Here is a 24,274-nt window from a genome sequence, read left to right on the forward strand (position 1 = left end):
TCCAAGTCACTCTGCATCCTCTTAGCATCCTCCTCACAGCTAACACTGCCACCCAGCTTCGTGTCATCCGCAAACTTGGAGATGCTGCATTTAATTCCCTCATCCAAGTCATTAATATATATTGTAAACAACTGGGGTCCCAGCACCGAGCCTTGCGGTACCCCACTAGTCACCGCCTGCCATTCTGAAAAGGTCCCGTTTATTCCCACTCTTTGCTTCCTGTCTGCTAACCAACTCTCCACCCACACCAATACCTTACCCCCAATACCGTGTGCTTTAAGTTTGCACACTAATCTCCTGTGTGGGACCTTGTCAAAAGCCTTCTGAAAATCCAAATATACCACATCCACTGGTTCTAGATTGGTTTCAGACCCTACCAATAGAGATGAATCCATTCAAAGAATGGAACAAGATGCTATCAAGATATATATGGCAAGGTAAAAGGCCTAGGGTTCATCTCAAAACTTTGCAATTAGCCAAGGAAAAGAGGGGATGGGGCCTACCTTCTCTTAGAGATTATTATTTTGCAGCACAGTTGAGAGCTGTGATATGCTGGTGCAACCTATCATATGACACTCAATGGAAAAACATTGAGGAGAGGATACTTTCCATCCTCGTACAGGCTGATAACCTACAAAGTTTCATAAATAATATTGACAACCCGTGGGTAAAATGGGCTCTTAAAATATGGAAAATTATTATAAAAGAATATAAACTAGAGAGAGACATTGCAGTTCTCAAGTGGTGTGCATATGACTCGGATTTTACGCCGAATAAACTGGATGCTAGAATTAAGGACTGGACAGCTAAAGGAACAGCTATTTGCAATATAATGAAAGAAGGAACACTGTTCAGTATTGAAATGCTCAGAGAGAAACACTTATTAGAGAAACAAGACTTTTACTGGTATTTACAGATGCGACAGTATGTTAATAGGACGGTTAAAAATGTAACCAAGGCAAGTACATGTCTGATAGTTATTTAGAAAAGCATGTAATTCAGACAATGGTAGTAGAATGATTTCAAGCGTATATAAGGATCTTGTCAAATCTTAAAACACATTCGACTTCATACATTAAAACAAAATGGGAGAAGGAAGGAGGGATAATAATATCTGAGGAAGACTGGACAATAATATGAAGGTATCAGTGGAAGTGTACCAGTTCACAGAAATGGAGGGAGTTTGGGTGGAAAAACTTGATAAGATATTACACCCTCTCAGAAATCCCATTATGGTAGTAACCTCCCTGTTTGCTGGAGAAATTGTGGAAATCAAAATGCAAACCATTATCATATTTTCTGGGAATGCCCCGTTATCAAAGACTATTGGAGTGGGATACATAATGCCCCACAAGACATCTTTAAATGTGAAATACCCTTAGAGAGTAAGACCATATATTTTGGGTATATACCTCAAGAATGGTTGAAAAGAGATAAATATTTAATGAATGTACTGCTGGTGGCTGGTAAAAAGACCCTTACCAGGAAATGGTTATCACAGGAGAGCCCAACTTTAAATGTATGGATGGAAATTACAATGGACATTTACAAAATGGAGAAGATAACAGCATCTGTTAATCATAAGTTAGAAGAATTTGATTCATACTAGAAAAAATGGTTTAACTACATAACACCTCATAGGCCTGATTTTATTCTCACAAGTCAATGAATATGTTGTAACCCTACTCTGTACATAGTTTTATTCTTTCGATTGTTCTTTCTTTCCTCTCCTTTCTGTAAGTGTATACCTCAGATGAATATTATGTGGAGATTTGTGACAAATATGATATGTACAGTATCTGAAATACATCTTATGGAAATGTTTGATGATGAAATTCAATAAAAAATAAATTACAAAAAAAAAGAGGCATAGATTGGGTGGGTAGATTTTTACCCCGAGGATGAAAGTGTCAAACACTAGTTGAGAGTAGGAAAAGTCTAAATGAGATTTTATGGGAAACCTATTTTACACAGTGAAAGATATGTGGAACATGCTGCTAAGAAAGACCATAAGATATAGGAGCAGAAATAGGCCATTCGGTGCATCAAGTCTGCTCCGCCATTCAATCCTGGGCTGATCCAATTCTTCCAGTCATTCTCGTTCCCCTGTCTTCACCCCAACCATTTGATACCCTGGCTAATCAAGAACCTATCTAACTCTGCCTTAAATACACCTAATGACTTGGCCTCCACAGCCGCTAGTGGCAACAAATTCCACAGATTTGCTAAACTCTGACTAAAGTAATTTCTCCGCATCTCAGTTCTAAAAGGATGTCCTTCAATCCTGAAGTCGTGCCCTCTTGTCCTAGAATCCCCTACCATGGGAAATAACTTTGCCATAACTAATCTGTTCAGGCCTTTTAACATTCTGTCTGCATGTTTCATCGAGATCCTCCCTCATTCTCCTGAACTCCAGGGAATACAGCCCAAGAGCTGCCAGACTTTCCTCATACGGTAACCCTTTTATTCCTGGAATTATTCTCGTGAATCTTCTCTGAACCCTCTCCAATGTCAGTACATCCTTCCTAAAATAAGGAGCCCAAAACTGCACACAATACTTCAAGTGTGGTCTCACGAGTGCCTTATAGAGCCTCACCATCACATCCCTGCTGTTATATCCTATACCTCTAGAAATGAATGCCAACATTTCATTCGTGTTTGAAGCAGAAATAACAGCAATGTTTAAGAAGTACAAAATGGGCATATGAATAGGTAGGGAATAGAGTGATATAGACTAAGTGCTGGTGATGTGCAGTTTAAGATAGCACCATGGTCAGCATAGTTGGTAGGCCAAAAGGCTTGTTTCTCTGTTGCATTATGTTCTAATGTTATTAGTGGGTTTTTTTTGCACTTGAGTTATGTAACTGAAATGTTAACGATTGACATCATATTTTTTAAGAAAGACTGCATATCCAGAAAGCCTATAATCCTCATGCATAAAACTCTTGAGGCATAATATAATGGAAGATTGGGCTAGTGGCTTGCCTGAAGTTATTTCCTTGTCCCCCGTTTCCTCATCTCCTGTTACCCCTTTGTAATATTTTAAAATTTGAGGTCTGGTATTACAAATGTGTCAAAAGCTTTAACCTCTTTATCACTTCACCAGGAATTTCAGAGCCTCCAGACGTCAATATCTGATTTTGGATGCCGATTCAAAGTTCCTGGGGCTAACTTTTTGCATTTCTCTGTACAAGTCCCAAAATTTGATGCTGCCATTGCCTTATAGAACTGTCAGCAGCATTTTCTAGCTGGTTGACCGTGCTGCTGTTTGCTCATGAATTATTGGATGGATTTGTTATGAAATCCAATGCGGCAGCTCGTATTTCAGCAAGCTTCCCCAATGACAGGCTGAAAAGCAGTGCTATGGAAGTAAATGGGATAAATTGGCTACAAGGAGAAAGATTAGTAGAATTTTAGTTTTTTACTAAATGAAGTTAAACTTTTAATGTGTAATTTTATTTAATCTTCAGCTATTTAGCATTTTGTTTCATTGCAAGTGATTTTCAATATTAATGAATCCAAAATAATTTCTAATGAACAGTGTGAACTTTTAACAGCTACTGATATTCTGGGCACGATCTTGAAGTCTATCAAAGCCATTTTGTCATACAGCTGTTTTTGTGCTGAAGCAGCCTCTATGCTGCACTATGCCATGCTTTTTTTTTGTGAGAACAGAGCTCTCAGTAGAAAGGTGTGCCTGGGCCACGTTGGGGGAAAAAAAACAGGCAGATGGTGTCTAGTCAGAGTAGGGCTTTTCCCTGTTAACTTTAGTTCCTTTTATTGCTTCCAGTAAGGAATGTAGGTACATAATTTTCATAATTTTTTCCCTACTTTTGTAATATTGCCCTCTTCTATGCCCACCTCAGCCCTTTTATGACTATAAAGCAAAGATGGGATTTATTGTTATGAGGAGGGTTGGAAAGCCAGGAGCAGACGACAGTATGTATATAATTTTCCATATATATTGAGGTGGGGGGATTAATCAAGGGTACAAGTATTATTTGTAATGGTGTGGATTTGAAGTATTTTTCTTGCTCTGCCAAATTCACTTCATTGTTGTACAAGAAAAGGTTCCAGCATTCCATTTGCAAAAGCAACTTTCTGCTCGTGCAGTGCCAGAAACTGTATGTGGTGATCATTCATTGATTACTTCACAGAGCTTTATCTGGGTGGAAAGTAGTATTGCATTGTCTGCAGACCTCTTGGGACAAAGAAAAAACATTCAAAAATTCTTGGCAAAACCTTCAGAGGGTTGGAAGGAAATGAAATTTTGACCAACCATGGTGGCTTTTAAGTAAAAGCTAGCTCTTTGCTGACAGTTGAATACACATTTTTTTTCCACAGTTAACTGTTTGCAAATGTATATTACACACTTTGTTGAAATATTCTGTGTCATGGTAATTAATCTTAATAATCCAAGTCCAGTATACCTAATGTAACACCATTAATCTCTTGTTATCTTTCAGTAGCTTATCACCTAATTCAGGTAGTATACATTCTTAGTATTATCAAAACATTAGGCTGGTGGTTAAATCTTCTGGCTGCAATGTTATTAATTTGAATCGTAGAATCATTTTAATGCAAACATATTCATTTTTTGTAAATGTAAGAAAATTACCAAACTTTTCATTTTTCTTTTTTAAATGTCTTTGGATCTATGAGCCTCCATCAGTTTTGAAGATTAACTTATGAATCTGAAGTGTTGAAAGCCTATCCAGACAGAAAATATTATTGTGAAATAGAGGAATTTATATTGCAGAGGCTTGAACTTTGAATTTAGATCATAATTTATGAAAGATTTGCTCTTTTAATAAGAAAATCTATTGACTTCTATTTATCATGTCAGGATATTTTGTCTCTTTGCTCTCAGCTGCAGATAATTACATTGTGTCTGCATTGATAGTACAGTGGATTCTGGATTCCTGTTAACTGGCACAAATCAGTTTAGCTCAATTAAGTGGCTCCCCCAATTAGCCGAAGCTTCATCAAAATAGTTAAAAAGTTATAAAAAAGACAAGCTGCCATTTAACTGAAAAACAAATTGTATTTAAAGTAAATACAGAAGAAATTAGAATACCACGACTACCACTACAGTACTACTATAAAATTGTGTTTAGTTTCTAATAGTTATCAGCGGAGGAATTCATCCAATGTATGCTGCCGTGTTCCTATGATCGGCTGTAAATGAACAAGATCAGCACAACTACCTAGTGCAGATAATGGACTGCCTTCATTGCCTAACTGCATGAAGTAGTGCTGTAATTTAACAATAAATTTAGGTTATACCAATAGTGCTTGTTTGGTGAAATATCCATTCTTAGTGTCTTAAAGCATTGAGGCTTAAGGTTTTTCCCAATAACTAACAATTTTTTTTAATCAGTTCCTGACATATTTGAGCAACACAACACAGTTATGTGATACATTGCTTTCTTTGAACCTGATAGTGTTGTGTGTTTGTAGCAAAAGGAATCATCTGGTGCGGCACGATAAAAGAGGATAGCTTTTAATTTGGTACAGTAGAGTAATTTTTTTGGATAATGTCAGATCTTTTCTTGGCATCTTGGCAAGGATCTGAAATTTTTTAAAGTCAAAATAAAAAGCAAAATGATAAAAACCACAGCTTTTTGAATCGGCATCCATCACCCCAATGAATAACATAACACAAGCACGTGCAACTAAAGCTATTTAAAACTTTTTAGCTCTATGCTTGGTGTAGTGTCCAAAAGCCACACGATAGCAAACTGTTTGGCAACAGCCTCCTGTCCTAATTAAAAGGCATAGTGTCCCAAATAAACAAAGGGAGTCCTGATTATTTTCTTAATTGGGTTTCATTTAGTTTTGTTTATTTTATTTAGAGATACAGTGGGCAGTAGGAAATGTAATAGGCCCTTCGAGCAGCGCTGCCCAGTAATCCCCGACAACTCTGATCTAACCCTCATGTAATCACGGGACAATTTACAATGACCAATCAATCTGTCTGGTGTGTCTTTGGACTATGGGAGGAAACCGGAGCACCTGGTGAAAACCCACTCATTCCAGGGGAAAAATGTGCAGAGATTCCTTAGAAAGTGCCTTGATTGAACTCAGAACTGCTACATTCCAGACTGTAATAGTGTCAAGCTAACTACTATGTTACCATGGCCCATTTTTGTTCTTTAAGTTAGTTGTCGATTAACCGATGGCCCATTTAACTGGAATTCACTGTACTTGTAATGAGATTTAGTTGTTTAAAATCTGTTCTCAACCGCTAAATATAAATTTTTGGGCTACCATATATTCCGGAGTATAAACTGACCCAGAGTATAAGCCGACCCCCCCCCCCTTTTCAAAGTTAAAAAAGTGATTTTTTTCTTGTTACTTTTGTATAAGCTAACCCCTTTTGTAGAGGTTTTTGATTTAACCAGAAAAGATCCCAAGATCTCACATGCCAGTACTCAGCTTTGCCAGATCCAGAACCTGAAAATTTTGTAAACCAGTACCTGCTAAGAAAACAGGCCTACGCATTGTAGAGCGTTATAAGCGAATTCTTAATAAATAAATCAGGGAGGGAAATTTTGGATTAGGTCTCCAATGGTAAAGAATCCTCTGAAATGTAACCCCCATGAAACCATTTAGCGCCTATTGTTATCTCATTAAAACATAACACGTGGTGGCGGGATCAGTACGTGTACTCAGTATTGAGTTTGCAACCACCATGTACAAAAGATTAAAATGAATGTGATATGATGCTGGCTTCAAGCTGAAGGTTGTTGATTTTGCTCAAGGAACGAATAATTCTGCAGCTGCTAAGAAGTTTAGTGTAAATGTGACACAAGTGAGAGAGTGGAGAAAGGCAGAGGGCACGCTGAGGGAAATGCCAAAGGCAAAATTTGCAAACCGCGGGAAAACATGCCAGTGGCCGGAACTGGAAGAAAAAGTTTTAGAGTGGGTGAATCACCAACAATTGTCTGGATGGATACATTGTTACCAGAGAAATGATTCAAGTTCAGGCGTTGAAATGGGACGAAAAACACCGTGAGGTCAGCGAAAATTTCAAAGCTACACGAAGTTGGTGCATCCGATTTATGAATAGACGTGATCTTGTGTTGAAACAAAAAACAAAAACTGCTCAGAAAATTCCGCGGGGTGTTGTTGTTTACGTCCAAAAACGCTGCTGGATGGACGAAGTGGGTTGCTTGAAGTGAGTTAAAGAGATGTGGCATCGACGTCCCGAAGGTTTCGGGAAGGAAAAGTCACTACTTGTCTGGGACATGTTCAAAGCGCACTTGTCAGGTGAGACAAAAGCAGCATTTAAAGCTGAAAATATGGACATTGCAGTCATCCCCAGTGGTTTGATGTCCATGCTCCAGCCACTAGATGTGAGTTTAAACAAACCATTCAAAGAATTCATGCATCGACAGTGGAACGAATTTGACTCAAGAACAGTCTTCTGTGTATTCGTTTTTCCAAAGTTGGCACCCTCTGTATAAGCCGACCCTCTAATTTTAGGACCAAAATTTAGGGCCACATTCTCGGCTTATGCACCGGAATTTACGGTATTTGAATCTTATAAATTGTAAGCAATTGCACACTTCAACAATAAATTTGAAGCTGCTAATCCTAGTTATCATACTTAATTGTTAAGGTAATTGAAACAAACATTCTTAATTTATAAGAGATTTGGGTCAACAATCATTTTGCCATCCATGACTTAGTGACTGCTGCCAGGTATTAATGTAAAAGTGAGGATTATTAATAGTTGCAAAATATTAAACAATAAAAACATAAGCCATTGGTTTGTTTATATAGAGAAGGCTAGTTGATTCAGGTCATGGAATCTTTAATTAATTTGCAGTGTGATTTTGGGAGCATCAGCTTATCCTTGAAGGATAATAATGTAAATTACTAATCACAATCTATAAATTTTTATTCTTGACATGGAATCATTCAAAATTTGGAATTTTGGGTTCCTCTTGAATTTTGGGTTTCGTGCTCAAATGTGGATTATTTGAATTTCATATAAATGGTGATTCTAGATTTTTGGCAACCTGCAAAGGAGGCAAGAAAGTTATGTCATCCATTTATTATGAAATGTGCACAATCATCATGATAACTTGTATGGCAATCAAGGCCTCCAGTTTGCATTTATGTACTGCATAAGCTAGTTGCTTAGTAGTATTGCCTTTTTACAGAGTCATTTTAGATAAATTTTGGCAAGTAGGCAGAAATAGTCTTGTGGCATTTAGGTATTGCATTCTAACAGTTAACCTACAAAGTGCAATTATAAACTTTGAATGTTGGAGCTCCATATGTACTGTATTGGAAGTGAAGAAGCAAATCCTTTGACTGAAGTTCATTGTTTTCCAAGTTAGCTTAAGTTGGCTTCATACCAAGCTTTCATTGGATCTGCCTTTCCTTCTAAAACAGTGAAAATTTGTCTTGGGCTAAAACAGTGACACAGATTCTCTGACATCTGATATTTTCCATTTTTTTTTCTCTCTGGCGTCTATTTGCACAAAAAACCAAATCCTTTGAGATATATTACAAAATATGCTGGAAAACCATGATGTGTATTTACTTATGCGCAACTTGATAGCAGGTTCAAACAAAGCAATAATTTGCAAAAGTCTGTAGGCAGTTTCAGGGCAACATTGGGAAGGGGGTGATGGAGAGTGTGATGAATAGAAACTACTTAAACTGCATAAGGGTGATATGTTGCAAATAATAGTTGTTATTCCTCTTGAGAACCAACTGCTGTTTTTCATCGTTAGGGAATATGGAGTAAATTGGTGGCCATCAGCATAATGGCCTGGAGTGGTAGGTGGGCTTTAATTCTGCTGGCTTGGAGGAGGTATCGCTTAATAAATGGTGTGGTTCAATCATGAGAGCATGCATCCCACATGGGTAGAATTGTTTGATTTTCCTGAAACTTCCAAAGGCATCACACCCACTATTGTCGTACTTTTCGACCATCTCTGATTCCTCACCTATGCTTATGTATGTTTATCGGTCTGCGTGCACCAGGTGCCACTGTTGTGCCAACTTTTCCCTTTTTGTAACACGTATGCAGAACAGGGGGGGTTATTTGCATTAATAAATGGTACATGGCACCCAATACTCAGGCCAAGTTAAAAAGTTGTGAAGGTATAGTATTGTGCAATCTGCAATTTTTCCAAATTGTAATTTAGGTAAAGGCTTGCACTTGCATACTGATTACCATCAAACTACTCTGCATTCAATAGCACATCTTTGAAAATAGTAACCTGAACTTGAAGTGAACTGGTCATCTTGGCACTCTGTTATGAATTTCGAACTTTATACTATTTCGCTATATAATTTCATTTTCAGCAAGAATCTGGGAATAGTTGTGCAGTAGTGCTCTCCAGTAAATATTTTGGGATGATTATTGTGACAGCTCAAGTGATTTTGTTTTGTTTAAAAAGATGGATCACAGTGACCAAAACCTAGCACATCATTAAGAGTTTTAGTTTTTAATGGACAAAAACAGTATGTTGCCTTAAAACATGAAGTTAGGAATGTGTCAGTTTTGTAAAGCTAATAGTGAAAGATTGATTTTCAGATCTGTGTATTTAATAAAGTTGGCTTTACAACTGAATTTTCCTCATCTCTTACCCATAAGTAATGGACTATACTATTGACTTGTTGTATTTTATCATCACTTTCTGATTCCATATTATTGTATTAGTTGTTCATGATGTTGATTTCTTGCTCCTTGTTGCTTTCAGTATTCGCCTGAAAAGCCTGAATGCTAACACTGACATTGCATCGTTGGCACGCAAGGTAGTAGAAGAATGCAAGCTCATTCATCCAAGTAGACTAGCAGAAGTTGAACAGCTGATCTATTACCTTCAGAACCGCAGGGAAAGTCCTCAAGGAAGAGGTAGCAATTTACCAATGTTATCCGTTTGGAATTAGTCTTTGTTACATAAGTAATTACAACTAGCAACCATAAAGATTTGCAGACGTCTCTTGTTATGCTATTTGTGGCGAAATGTACAAACTTAGGAATGTTTTGATCTCTTTAATTGACATTCTGTGATTGAGTCCCCACAAATCCTTGTAAGTCCTTGTTAAAGTGATGTGAATTTTCAATTGGGGATGGGTTTTGATATTCAATACTGTGACTTTTTATTATGAAAAGTTGCTGAACCATTTTGATTTCACATTAACATCCTTTTTAGTTTACATCCAGAAGTATTATTACTTAACTGCTGCCCAAGTGATCTTGGAAATTAGTAGGGAAGAATGATGTGTCAAATTGAAATCAAAGAGATTTTGGTTAGTTAAATTCATGAATTCTGCTGTCATGGCCTTTTCTTCAGTTTAACCAAAAGTATTCAAGGAACCAACAGAATAGACTTTAACCAAAGGTCATTCATTCAGCTCAGTTGCTAAAATTGGTAAACTGCATTTTGTTGATTAATGTTTGAGTCAGTAGCTGTTTTAACCCACCGCAGTACCTGAGCAGTAGAGTGGCTGATGAAAAATTGGGAATAATACTGTGGTTAATTTAGTTGGGATAGACAGGAGTACAGTAAAGGGAGAGACAAGATGAGAGGTTCAAACTGCATTTATTTTAATGCAAGAGGCTTGATAAGTAAGGCTGATGAACTTGGTGTGGATTGGTTCTGGGATATGGTATATCATAGCCTCGACAAAAACATGGTTGAGGGAAGGACGGAACTGGCAGCTCAGTATCCCGCAATACAGATGCTGCAGGCTTGACAAAGGAGGAACAGGCTAGAGAAGAGGAGAAATGGCCTTCCTGATAGAAGAGAACATAACAATGGTCATTAGGATATTCTTGGGGGATTATCCAGTGAACTATGTGGGTAGAATTTAGAAATAAGAAGGGGATGATCACTCTGATGGGATTATATTGTATGTTCCCAATAGGCATTAGAAACTGGAGGAACAGGTAGAGTATTTAGAGAGATTGCAGTTGTGGTTTTAAACGCAATAGGGTAGGATTGGTGGGAGATTTTAAGTTCTGTAATACTGACTGGCAACCATAGTTTGAAAAGTTTGGACAGAGTGGAATTTATGATGTGTGCCCAGGGAAGCTTCCTTTATCAATATACTTGAGGGGGTGCAAGACTGGACAACCACCTCCTGGGAAATGAGGTATGTGGTGAGCACTTCTTTTGGTTTTAAAATTGTTATAGAAGTGGTATGACAAGTTCACAGGGTAAAGTCCTGAACTGGAGCAGAGCAAATTTTGGTGCCAGTAGGTGGGATTTTGCAGTGGTTGATTGGGTGAGATTTTTGTAGGGAAAGTAGCATCTGCTTTATGTCAAGAATTAATGGCCTGCATGTTCCTCTTCAAAGACAAGAAAATCTGCAGATGCTGGAAATCCAAGCAATACACACATAAAATGCTGGAGGAACTCAGCAGGCAGGCAGCATCTATGGAAAAAAGTAAACAGTCAATATTTCGGGCTGAAAGCCTTCATCAGCACCTTTTATGATGCAGTCTTGATGAAGAGTTTCAGCCTGAAGCGTCGACTATTTGCTCTTTTCCATAGATGCTGCCTGGCCTGCTGATTTCCTCCAGCATTTTGGGTATGTTCCTCTTCAACATTGTTTAATGTTATTTCTAATACACAAATGTAAAGAAGAATGAAATAATAGTTACTGTTAATCAGATGCAGCCCAAAAAAAATACAACATAGAGAACACAATGGTTAAAAAAAAAACACAATAAATATAAGTACGTAAGATAGATTTGATACATAGGTTGATTGTATGTCCATAATGTAATGCTTGGTATATGAGTGTCTGTACAAAAGGTAACTCTGACAGAAAATGATATAGGAGTGGTGATGGGGATTGTGGAAGGGTGGGTTAGTGGGTGGATGTGTTGATCAGTTTACTGCTTGGGGGAAATAACTATTAGGGTGAAGGGCAAGGCTGGCAGGTTCAGGAAACACTGGTTGACAAAAGATTTTGAAGCTTTGGTGAAGAAAAAGGAGGCATATGCTATATGTAAGCAATTGGGAACTAGTGAATCTCTTGATGACTTTCTTGGGGGCTTTGCTATTGTTTGCTTGGTGGGTGGAGGGTGCTGATACTTTTTGCTGAAGTAAGTGGGGAAGGGGAGGTGGCTTATTTGCTGTTTGTGCGTGGGGGGAATGCAGGGGCTTTGGGGTTCTAACATTTTTTACTGTCACTCATTCTTTGGGGCATGGCTGTTTTTGTGGATGTCTGCGAAGACCAAGAATTTCAGGTTGTATATTGAATGCACTCTCTGATATTAAATGGAACTATTGATTCATATGAGTGCATTTAAAAGGGAAATAAGGAGGTTAAAAAGAGGATATGAGAAAGATCTGGCAGGCAAGGTGATGCAAAATCCGAAGAGATTCTGTAGGTTTGGTAAGAGTAGAAGAGTGGCCATGAGGGAATATGTTCCTTTAAAAAATAGTATGGATGTCTGTGTATAGAACCAAAGGAAATGGGCAGATTTTTAATGAATGTTTCTCTTTAAGTTTTACTACGGAGAAAATAATGGATGCGAAGGAAATGGTGAAATGAGTACTGTTGTCTTGGACTACATACAAATTAGCAGGGAGGAGGTACAGGAGACTTCGAAGTGTGTAAAGGTAGATAAATCCCCAGGGCCAAACATGATGCTTCATCAGCGCTAGTGGAAAGCTTGAGAAGAAATTGCAGAGGTACTTGCAGAGAATTTTGCTTCATCTATGGCCACAGCAGGTGAATTGCAGAAATTTCTTGGATTTCTTCAAGGAGGTAACCAAAAGGTTCAGGCAGTGGATGTTTTCTAAATGGACTTCAGCAAGGTCGTGGCAGGCTTGAATGGGAGGTTGGATTGCATAAGAACCATGGGGAGATGGAGGAATAGACTTTTAGTTGGCTGAGTGGTAGGAAGTAGAGGGTGATGGTCGAGAGTTGTTCCTTGGACTGGAAGCTTGTGTCCAGGGGTGTGCCATAGAGGTCAGTACTAGTTGTTGTTTGTAATTAAAAAAAAAATATAATATAGTATATGAAAAAAGAAAAAAAAAAATATATATAGAGAGAGAGATAATATTTAAGTAAGAGACCACTTTTCAAATAAAAGCTGGTTCACCTTGTAGGTATATAGCCTAGTGCATAATTAAGCACAGGTAACAAACTGGTGCTATTAATCAATGACATAATGAGTTGAATGAACTAAGCTGGTAAGTGATGCAGAAATGTGTGTAGAAGGAATCAAACTGGGTGAAGGACAACCAACCTAAAAGTTGAGTGTGTGGGCAGATGTGACAGTTTAACCTTCAAATCATCAATTCTTACACCATGGCAAGAGTGAGCATAGCAACAAGACTCAAGGTGATCATCCTATACCAGTAAGGTTTCTACAAGCAGAAATTTTGCAGCTGACAGGAGTTTCAAGATGTGCTGTCCAAGCTTTTCTGAAGAAGCACAAGAAAACGGTCGAAGTTGAGGACCAGAAATGCAGTGGTCAGCCACGGAAATTGAGATACATCAAATTGACATCTCTTCTAAATCGGAAGCCCATCACTGCTATCAGCTCTGAAGTCTCAAAAACCATTAGAACTGAAGTACACCCTTTAACAGTCTGGAGAAGTCTTGTCAGAAGTAGTCTTCGTGGAAGAGTTGCTGCCAAAAAGTCATTGCTCTGAAGTGGAAACAAAACCAAGAGACTCAGTTATGCAGAAAAACATCAAGACTGGGGTGCTGAACTATGGCAGCTACTGCTCTGGACTGATAAGTTAAAATTCGAAATTTTTGGCTCAAGTAGGAGGCATTTTGTCCGTGGAAGTGCTAGAGGGCACTACATGGTAAGTGTCTGAGGCCAGCAATGAAGTACACTGGAGGTTCCCTGCCCATTTGGGGCTGCATTCCGGCAAATGGAGTAGGTGATCTGGCCAGAATTAATTGAATCCTCAATGCTGAAAAATACAAGCAGGTTCTCATCCATCATACAATACCATCAGGGAGGCATCTGATCAGTCCCCAACTTCATTCTGCAGCAGGACAATGACCCCCAAACACATGGCCAAGGTCACAGAGAACTATGTTCAGTGAAAAGAAGAACGAGCAGTTCTACAACAGATGCTATGGCCTCCACAGAGGCTTGATCTCAAAATCATTGTCTGGGATTACCTGGAGAAACAGAAGTAAGCGAGAAAGGCAAAATCTGCAGAACTGTAGTAAGTTCTCCAAGATGCTTGAAACAGTCTACCGTATGGTTTTCTTATAAAACTGCATGACAGTGTACCTAAGAGAATTGATGCAGTTTTTAAAAGCAAAGGGTAGTCACACCAAATACTGATTTACTTTTTTTTACTGTGTACTCCTCTTCATAGTATTTGTTTTGATATTTAGAAACTTTTCATTTCATTATTTTTGAAAGCATCTTCACTTTACAGAATTTTTTTACATGTGCTTAAGACTTTTGCTCTGTTTGTGTATGTGTATGTACATATATACTCTTAAAGGACAAAAGCTAATTGAGAAAATAGCCGGAATTCCCTTTGTTTGTTTGAGACACAATGACACTTAATTGGGGCAGGAGACTGTTGTCAAGCAGTTTGTAACTAGTGTCAATTGTGCACACTTGTGTGGCCATTAGACACCACACTGTGATTAGAGCAAACAATTTTTAAATAACATCAGTTGCATGTGTTTGTGTTCAAAAAGTTGTGATTTCTGTCACTGGTAAGTTGGCAAGAAATAGGCAGTAAAACTGAGCTGTTTTGCTCGCTGTGATTTCAAGCATTCAGTGCAGAAACAGGGAGTGAAAATGATATGATTTCACTAATTCAAGTTAGGAATTATGAAGGTATCGACAGTTATCTTGAATGTTACAAGGGAAATTTAAGTTTGGAGGATGCAACAGTTTCTAATTAGCTTCAGTCTTGGGCACTAGTGTGAACAGATTTTTAAATAATATCAGTTTCGGATGTTTGTCAGTTACAAATTAAAAAGCAGTGGTTTTTGACACTACTTCATGCAGGAAGGCAATGAAGGCAGTTTATTATCTGCGCTAGGTGTCTGCACTGATTTTATTCACTTACAATCAAAAGAACATGGCAGCACACACTGTATCATTTCCTCTGTTGATAACTGTTGGGAGCTAATAGACTTTTATATTAGTGTAGTCATATCGACAGTGCCCCAATTTGTTCTGTATTTCATTTAAATACATAATTTGTTACTCAGTTAAACAGTTTTTGGTTTTTAAACTATTTCCATGAAACTTTGGCTAATTGGGGCAGCTGCTTAATTGGGCCAAAATGCAATGGTCCGGATGTGTGCCAAATAATCGGAATCCACAGATCTGTCAGTGAGGATACTATGTAATTAAGTGCAACTGAGGGCAAGCAGGAAAATATTCTGATATGATAAAGAGTAGTCAATAGACTTTAATATTAAAATATTATTTATATCCTTAGCCCAGATACCTAACTGATGAAGATTCTCTTGTTGTTTTTCATAACCTTCTACACTCTGTAGAGCACCACCTGATTTAGTAATATCCTCAAATTTTCTAACGATATACATACATGTGCGCCCATCCATATACACACCCATCTCCATATGTGCGCACACACGCGTATGTATATCGTTAGAAAGTTTGAGGGTATTACTAAAAATAGGTGGTGGTCTTCCTGTTTTATAGTGGTTGGCACCCAGCTTAATGGTATATTACTGCCACCTTCTGCTCCGTCCGGTGTGTGCAATAGACTTACATTCCAAATTCCTTCACCCATTCATACACACACACATACCCTAACCTACCTTTTATCCTCCTATCTTTGGCCATCCTAGTACCCTATTCCCGCTTATCCGTCATATCCTATAAAAAAAAACCCTGTACCCCTTAAGAAAGCTAAAAATACCCTGAGCTGTGCTCTCTCACCCATGCCCAGCAACCCTTTTAATGTGAATTCCTGCACCCCCAATTCCCTTAGATTGTTTATCATCATCTCTTTCTGTATCCCAAACTTCCTGCAACTCAGAACTACATGTCCTACTGACTCCTCTTCCTGACACACACCATCCTGTCTGGTGTTTCCCTATCATTTTCAATGTGTTGTTTAATGTACAGTGCCCCAGCCTTAACTTAGTCCACACAGTTTCCTCTCTTCTGTACCACTACCTACCCTAGTACTTGCAACACTTTTTTGTATTTGATATAAATGCCTCCCTTTCCCCTCCCTGTCCCACCTTTCTTGCCACATTTGGTTGATTTTTTCCCCAGATTACACACTTAACCTCTGCTTTACTGATACTAATGTGCATTTCTATATTTTCTTTCTCTAACGCCCTCTTTGCCGACTCATCCACCCTGTCATTCCCCTTCACCCCTACATGTGCTGGAACCCATAAAAATTTTACCTGACCTCCCTGATTTGCAATTCTTGTGACTGACTGAAGGACTTCATAAAGTACATCTTGCCGACAGCTTGAGTGAAAAGACCTTAAACTTGCTAGAACTGAGGATGAATCTGAGCATATCAAACTTTGACTTGTCTAGCTTTCTCCACCGATCGCAACACAACCAACACTGCCAGCATCTCCACTGTGTACACCTCTAATTTATTAGATGTTCTTCTGCTGATTCCAATTTCTTTTGCTAGTATAGCCACCCCAAACCCTGTCACTCCTGTTTCAGGTTCCTTAGCACCATCCGTATAAATCTGAGTATAATCACTGTATTTTCCATCACATGACAGTTAAATGCACTCATCAAATCAGTTTTATATTTTCCTTTCCTTTTCACCTTTAACAAATGCCAGTCTATGTCAGGCCATACAAGCTTCCATGGAGCTACAATCGGATAAACTACTGAAGGACTTATCCTTAGATCAAACACTCCACATTCTGTAACAATATCATTCTTTACCTGACTAAAGTTATCCCTCTGAAACCTCCCATTTTCCCAGCACTCCTGCAACACTTCTTTTGCAGGGTGAGAATCATTGTGTCCCTGCAAATTAGCCCAGTAGTTTGCTGTCAATTACATCGTTCTTAGTTCCAAAGGCGTTACTCCCATTTCTACTTGTAGGGCTGATTCTGGTGATGTCTTAAAAGCCCCACTGCACACTCTCAAAGCCTGAGACTGAATCACATCCAGTTTCCTTATAAGAGACCTAGCTGCTGATCCATATGCTATATTTCCATAGTCCAACACAGATCTTACTAAAGCCACATACATTCTCTTCAACGCTGAACAACTTGCTCCCCATTCTCTACCAGTCAAACATCTTGTCACATTTATTACTTTTTTACATTTCTCCTTAACTTTCCTGATATGGTCTGCCCATGTTAATCATGAATCAAATATAACTCCCAGAAATTTAAATGATCCAACCCTTTCTAATTCAATCCCATACATCCTTAACTTCTTCCCTACCTCAGTTCTTTTCCTGGTGAAAAATACGGTTTGAGTTTTTTCTACTGAAAATCTATATCCCAGATCATAACCCCACTCCACCACTTCATCAATTGCTCCTTGTAGTTTCCTGACCATATGCTCCATGTTCCTGCCTCTTTTCCACAAGGCCCCATCATCCGCAAACAGTGACCTACCTATATCCACTGGTACCTTTGTGAAGACATCATTGATCATAATGATGAAAAGTAACAGGCTAATCACACTACCTTGAGGTGTGCCATTTTCCACTATGTACTGTTTTGATAATTCTGATCCAATCCGAACGTGAATTTTTCTACCAAACAAAAAATCTTTAATCCAATTAAAAACTCTCCCACCAGCCCCCATCTTGTGCAGTTTAATTAACAGTCCTTCCTTCCACATCATACCATAGAGTTTTCGATGTCAAAAAACAATGCAACTACTGACTCTTTATTTGACTGGGCCTTTCTTATTTCAGTCTCTAACCTTATCACTGAGTCCATGGAATTCCTTCCCTTCCTAAAACCACTCTGGTAACTTGCCAGCATTCCTCTCTTCTCAAGCTCATACGATAACCTTTCTGTTATCATCCTTTCCATTATTTTACATATATTTGATGTTAGTGCTATCGGTCTGTAGCCAGTGGGTTTTGACGGATCCTTGCCAGGTTTCCTTATTGGAATTACTACTGCTTCTTTCCATGCACTTGGTAATCTGCCCTCCTGCCACACTCTGTTATAAAAATGCAGCAACTTCAAGAGCGCTCCTTCTAGATTTTTTAACGTAGCATATCAGATCTTTCCCTGGGGAGGTTGGTCTCGACCTCTTTATTGCTCTCACCATTTCTGCCAACGTAAATGGATCATTAATTATATCATCTGTTTCTTCCCTCCTGTTTAACACATCTAGGTGTTGATTCATTGTTCTTTCTCTTCTCCTTCTCCCTTCTTCAGACAAATTTTCTGAACTGTGTATCTGTACAAACGACTTGGCCATGATCTCAGCCTTATCCCTACTCACCCTACTGCCTACTGCCTACTTATCCTACTGCCGTTTCCTCCTCAGATATCATTACTGGATATTCCCATACCCTTCTATCTTCCCCCATCCTCTTAATCATTCCCCATACCTCTCCCACAGGTGTTGTTCTTCCTATTTTGCTGCAAAAACTCCTCTAACTTCCCCTTTTAGCTTGACGTATAGTTCTTTTCACCACTGCCTGTGCCTTCTTATATTAAGGCAAGTGCTGCATATTATGGGTTCTTTTAACTAGCCTGAATGCTCTGTTTCTGTTTTTTACAGCCTGACATTCCTCTGTCCACCATGGTACCAGTTTTCTATTCATCCTATTTTTATTCCTGGGTATAGATCCTTCTGCTGCCATAATAATTGCTGAAGTCACCTGACTGTTTAATTCATCTGTATTTCCAGAAATGTCAATGTCTGTCAATGCCTCTTCACTCAACTTCTGGAACTTAGCCCAATCTGCTTTTCCAAGCACCCACTTTGGGATTCCACCACCTGGTCTTACTTCAATTATTTCACCCACTGAACATAAAACTGGGTAGTGATCACTGCCCACTGCTTAAACAGTCCAAACTCCCCAGTTACTAACGCCAGCCAACGTATTAGACACTAATGTAATATCTAATACTGACTTAGTTCCTGTTGTTAAGTTTATCCTTATTCCTCTACTATCATTCATACACACCAAATCCCTTCCTTCCATCAAATCTTTAATTACCTTTCCATTTGAATCTGTAATCGTATCCCCCCATATTGTGCTATGAGCATTGAAATCTGCACACCATGCTACTTTATGTCTGTTTTGTCCTTGTATCCTTAATAGGCTGTGCAAATCCAACCTTTTACATGGATTGTAGTAGTTAATTATAATCACTCCCTCCCCTCTCTCCCACACTTCCACCACAATGTATTCCTGATCATCTCCTTTTTCCAATATCCTCTATGGTATACCTTGTTTGATTAACATTGCACAACCCCCTCCTCCCCCTAGAATTCTCTTTCCTTATCATTGTACAGGTTTCCCCCGCCATCTGAAGGTAGAACTTTCCTATGAAACGGTTCGTAAGCCGGAATGTCGTAAAGCAAAGAAGCAATTACGATTTATTTATATGGGAAAATTTTGTGAGTGTTCGCAGACCCAAAAATAACCTACCAAATCATGCCAAATAACACATAAAACCTAAAATAACAATAAAATATAGTAAAAGCAAGAATGATATGATAAATACGCAGCCTATATAAAGTAGAAATACGTTTCCACAATCATTGCCTGAACTGTTCTCCGTAGTGAAAATCTCACGCAAGCGCTGTTGGCAAAAACACTCTCTCCAGTAACCTTTAAGCTATGAAACTGCCAAATCATACCAAATAACACATAAAAATACACAGCCTATATAGAAATAATGTATGTACAGTGTAGTATCACTTACGGGAATTGGGAAGACAGCTTGCCGAGCACACTGATGATGGTGTGTTAGACTGAACGTTGGAGTTTGGGTGGTGCAGTGGCCCCCACCCTCCAGGCAGCGAAACGATACCGATCCGCGGAGAATGCAGCGGTAGCCGGGAGGCACACAGCACAAAGCCGAAATAAACAAGCTAATTAATTAGGTGCGGCCCGGCATGTAAATGTCAGCCCAGATCAGAGGGGAAATCAGAGGAGCGGCTGCTTGGGGCGCGCGCTGCCTTTTATCACACGCTGATTTTTTTCGTACGCTGCCTTTCTTCGTAACAGTGAAAACACCTTCTGTTAGCGAAAACAGGGAACTAATGTAGCTCTTTCGTAACAGTGAGGTTTCCTAAAGCGAACGTTCGAAAAGAGGGGGACACCTGTGTACCCATACACCACAAAGTCTAAAGTTGGTTTCAACCAAGTTTCCTGAATACATACTACATCCGGTTTTACAACCATTTCTTTAATAAAGTGCTTGAATTCCTGGCTATTGGCCAGTAAGCTCCTTGCATTCCATTGCAAAAGAATCACCAAAATTAGTATTAGCCAACTCATGACACTTCCTGGCTTGACTGATTAGTGAGGTTCTCCCTCACGTCTTCCCATGTCAGTCCTACTAACCCTAAATCATTCACTGCTGCTTTGACCACCAGCTGAATTTTATCACTTTTTGACTTTACCTCAGCCGTACTATTAATCACTCCTGCAATGAATGTTACTAGAGCCTTTTTGTCTACATAAATCCTGTCATTTGTTCTTTGTTGCAGCTCTCACATCCCTATTGCTCCCTGTTCATTAGGAGCACTATTCTGTTCTGTTGACATTTTTACAGCTTCTCCATAAGTGATCTTTCTTTTCACTCTTAAGTGTATTAGGTGGTGGTCTTGAGAGTGTAGAAGGATATGAAAAATTACAGGAGGATCTTGATCAGCTAGGCATTTGGGCTGAGAATTGCATATGGCTTTCAATCCAGATAGATGTGAGGTATTGCATTTTGGGAAGTTTGATGCCGTTATATACGTTTGTGAGGATATATTGTCTACTCTGCTCTGATTGTACACCTGACTTGTTTTCAGGGCAACACCCTCCCCACCATGAACTGATTACCACAATAGTATTCTGTTGCTGTCAGATTTATAAGCAAAATTCAATTACAAGAGTAGATATAGGCAGCAGCATGGAAACTTTTTATTTGCATGATATGGCATAGCCTAAATCACATGAAAATCATCCTGAGATTGGTCAAATTTGTCACAGAAATGCACAAAGCAGTGGTTTGCAGTAAATCTTTTTGTTAAATAGCATTTGAATTTTAAATGTGTAAATCAAAGCACCAAACTAGATCAAAATGAGGTTAATGATATGACCTTGTCTGCGGATTTGACGTGATATAGGTTAACTTCTTTCTAAATATGAAAAATAAATAGTTTGTTCAAAATACATTATTTCATTGCTCAAACAAGAGGAGATCTGCAGATGCTGGAAATTCAAGCAACACACACAAAATGCTAGTGGAACACAGCAGGCCAGGCAGCATCTATAGGAAGAGGTACAGTTGATGTTTCGGGCCGAGACCCTTTGTCAGGACTAACTGAAAGAAGTGATGTTAAGAGATTTGAAAGTGGGAAGGGGAGATCCGAAACGATAGGAGAAGACAGGAGGGGGAGGGATGGAGCTAAGAGCTGGAAAGTTGATTGGCAAAAGGCATACAAGGCTGGAGAAGGGAGAGGATCAAGGGATAGGAAGCTTAGGGAGAAAGAAAGGGGGAGGGGAGCCCAGAGGATGGAGATCAGGCAAGGAGTTATAGTGAGAAGGACAGAGGGAGAACAAAGAGAGAGAGAAAAAAAGGGGGGAAAATAAATAAATAAGGGATGGAGTACAAAGGGGAGGAGGGGCATTAACGGAAGTTAGAGAAGTCAATGTTCATGCCATCAGGTTGGAGGCTACCCAGATGGAATATGTGTTGTTCCTCCAACCTGAGTGTGGCTTCATCTTGGCAGTAGAGGAGGCCGTGGATAGACATATCAAAATGGGAATGGGACGTGGAATTAAAATGTGTGGCCACTGGGAGATCCTGCTTTCTCTAGCAGACAGCGTAGGTGTTCAGCGAAACGGTCTCCCAGCCTGCGTTGGGTCTCGCCAATATATAGAAGGCCGCACCGGGAGCACCGGATGCAGTATATCACCCCAGCCGACTCACAGGACTGTCTGGGACCCTGAACGGTGGTGAGGGAGGAAGTGTAAGGGCAGTTGTAGCACTTGTTCCGCTTACAAGGATAAGTGCCAGGAGGGAGATCGGTGGGAAGGGATGGGGGGTGCGAATGGACAAGGGAGTCGCGTAGGGAGCGATCCCTGCAGAAAGCAGAAGAGGGGAGAGGGAAAGATGTGCTTAGTGGTGGGATCTCGTTGGAGGTGGCGGAAGTTACAGAGATTTATATGTTGGACCTGGAGGCTGGTGGGGTGGTAGGTGAGGACAAGGGGAACCCTATTCCTAGTGGGCTGGCGGGAGGATGGTGTGAGAGCAGATGTGCGTGAAATGGGAGAGATGCCTTTGAGAGCAGAGTTGATGGTAGAGGAAGGGAAGCCCCTTTCTTTAAAAAAGGAAAACATCTCCTTCGTCCTGGAATGAAAAGCCTCATTCTGAGAGCAGATGCGGCGGAGATGGAGGAATTGCGAGAAGGGGATGGCATTTTTGCAAGAGACAAGGTAGGAAGAGGAATAGTCCAGATAGCTGTGAGAGTCTGTAGGCTTATAGTAGACATCAGTAGATAAGCTGTCTCCAGAGATAGAGCCAGAAAGATCAAGAAAGGGGAGGGAGGTGTTGGAAATGGATCAGGTAAACTTGAGAGCAGGGTGAAAGTTGGAGGCAAAGTTAATGAAGTCACCGAGCTCAACATGCGTGTAAGAAGCAGTGCCAATGCAGTCGTCGATGTAGTGAAGCAAAAATGGGGGACAGATACCGGTATAGGCTTGGAACATGGATTGTTCCACAAAGCCAACAAAAAGGCAGGCTTAGCTGGGACCCATACGGGTGCCCATGGCTACACCTTTAGTTTGGAGGAAGTGGGAGGAGCCAAAGGAGAAATTATTAAGAGTAAGGACTAATTCTGCTAGACGGAGGAGAGTGGTGGTAGAGGGGAACTGGGTAGGTCTGGAATCCAAAAAGAAGTGGAGAGCTTTGAGACCTTCCTGGTGGGGGATGGAGGTATATAGGGACTGGACATCCATGGTGAAAATAAAGCGGTGGGGGCTAGGGAACTTAAAATCATTGAAAAAATTCAGAGCGTGAGAAATGTCACAAACATAGGTGGGAAGGGATTGAACAAGGGTGGATAAAACTGTGTCGAGGTATGCAGAAATGAGTTCAGTGGGGCAGGAGCAAGCTGAGACAATTGGTCTACCTGGGCAGGCAGATTTGTGGATCTTGGATAGGAGGTAGAAACGGGAAGTGCGGGGTGTGGGAACTATAAGGTTGGTAGCAGTGGATGGGAGATCCCCTGAGCTGATAAAGTTGGTGATGGCGTGGGAGACAATGGCCTGGTGCTCCTGTCATGATCGAAGGGTAAATAGGAGGTATCTGCGAGTTGTCGCTGTGCCTTGGCAAAGTAGAGCTCAGGACGCTAGACTACAACAGCACCCCCCTTATTGGCGGGTTTTACCCCATCTTCCTGCCACCCCACTTGGAATAGGGTTCCCCTTGTACTCACCAACCACCCCACCAGCCTCCAGGTCCAACATATAATTCTCTGTAACTTCTGCCACCTCCAATGGGATCCCACCACCAAGCACAACTTCCCTTGTCCTTTCTCTCCCCCCCCCCCCCATCATTTCCCACTGATCTCCCTCCTGGCACTTATCCTTGTAAGTGGAACAAGTGCTACACATGCCCTTACACTTCCTCCCTCACCACCATTCAGGGCCCCAGACAGTCCTTCCAGGTGAGGCGACACTTCACCTGTGAGTCGGCTGGTGTGATATACTACGTCCGGTGCTCCCGGTATGGCCTCCTGTATATTAGCGAGACCCGACACAGGCTGGGAGACCGTTTTGCTGAACACCTACGCTCTGTCCGCCAGAGAAAGCAGGATCTCCCAGTGGCCACACATTTTAAATACACGTCCTATTCCCATTCTGATATGCAAACAACAGGAATTCTGTAGCTGCTGGAAATTCAAGCAACACACATCAAAGTTGCTGGTGAACGCAGCAGGCCAGGCAGCATCTGTAGGAAGAGGTACAGTCGACGTTTCAGGCCGAGACCCTTCGTCAGTCCAAGTCCTGAGGAACGGTCTCGGACTGAAACGTCGACTGTACCTCTTCCTAGAGATGCTGCCTGGCCTGCTGTGTTCACCAGCAACTTTGATGCCCATTCTGATATGTCTTATCCTCGGCCTCCTCTACTGTCAAGC

At 40.2% G+C, this 24,274-nt stretch overlaps 1 protein-coding gene across 2 annotated transcripts in view; it reads left to right on the forward strand.

Moving 5' to 3' along the window:
• The window catches only part of kifap3a (kinesin-associated protein 3a), a 239,773-nt gene that overhangs the window by 37,635 nt on the left and 177,864 nt on the right, over positions 1-24,274 (forward strand). Inside the window, exon 3 of one of the 2 annotated variants that reach the window (XM_072273953.1) lies at positions 9,726-9,880. The exons of the other annotated variant lie outside the window; for it this stretch is intronic. Coding sequence (XP_072130054.1) covers positions 9,726-9,880 — 155 coding nt within the window. The remainder of the gene's footprint in view (positions 1-9,725; positions 9,881-24,274) is intronic. 2 annotated transcript variants of the gene reach the window in all.

This window comes from Mobula birostris, chromosome 12, assembly GCF_030028105.1.
Source record: "Mobula birostris isolate sMobBir1 chromosome 12, sMobBir1.hap1, whole genome shotgun sequence".
Classification (NCBI taxonomy): domain Eukaryota; kingdom Metazoa; phylum Chordata; class Chondrichthyes; order Myliobatiformes; family Myliobatidae; genus Mobula; species Mobula birostris.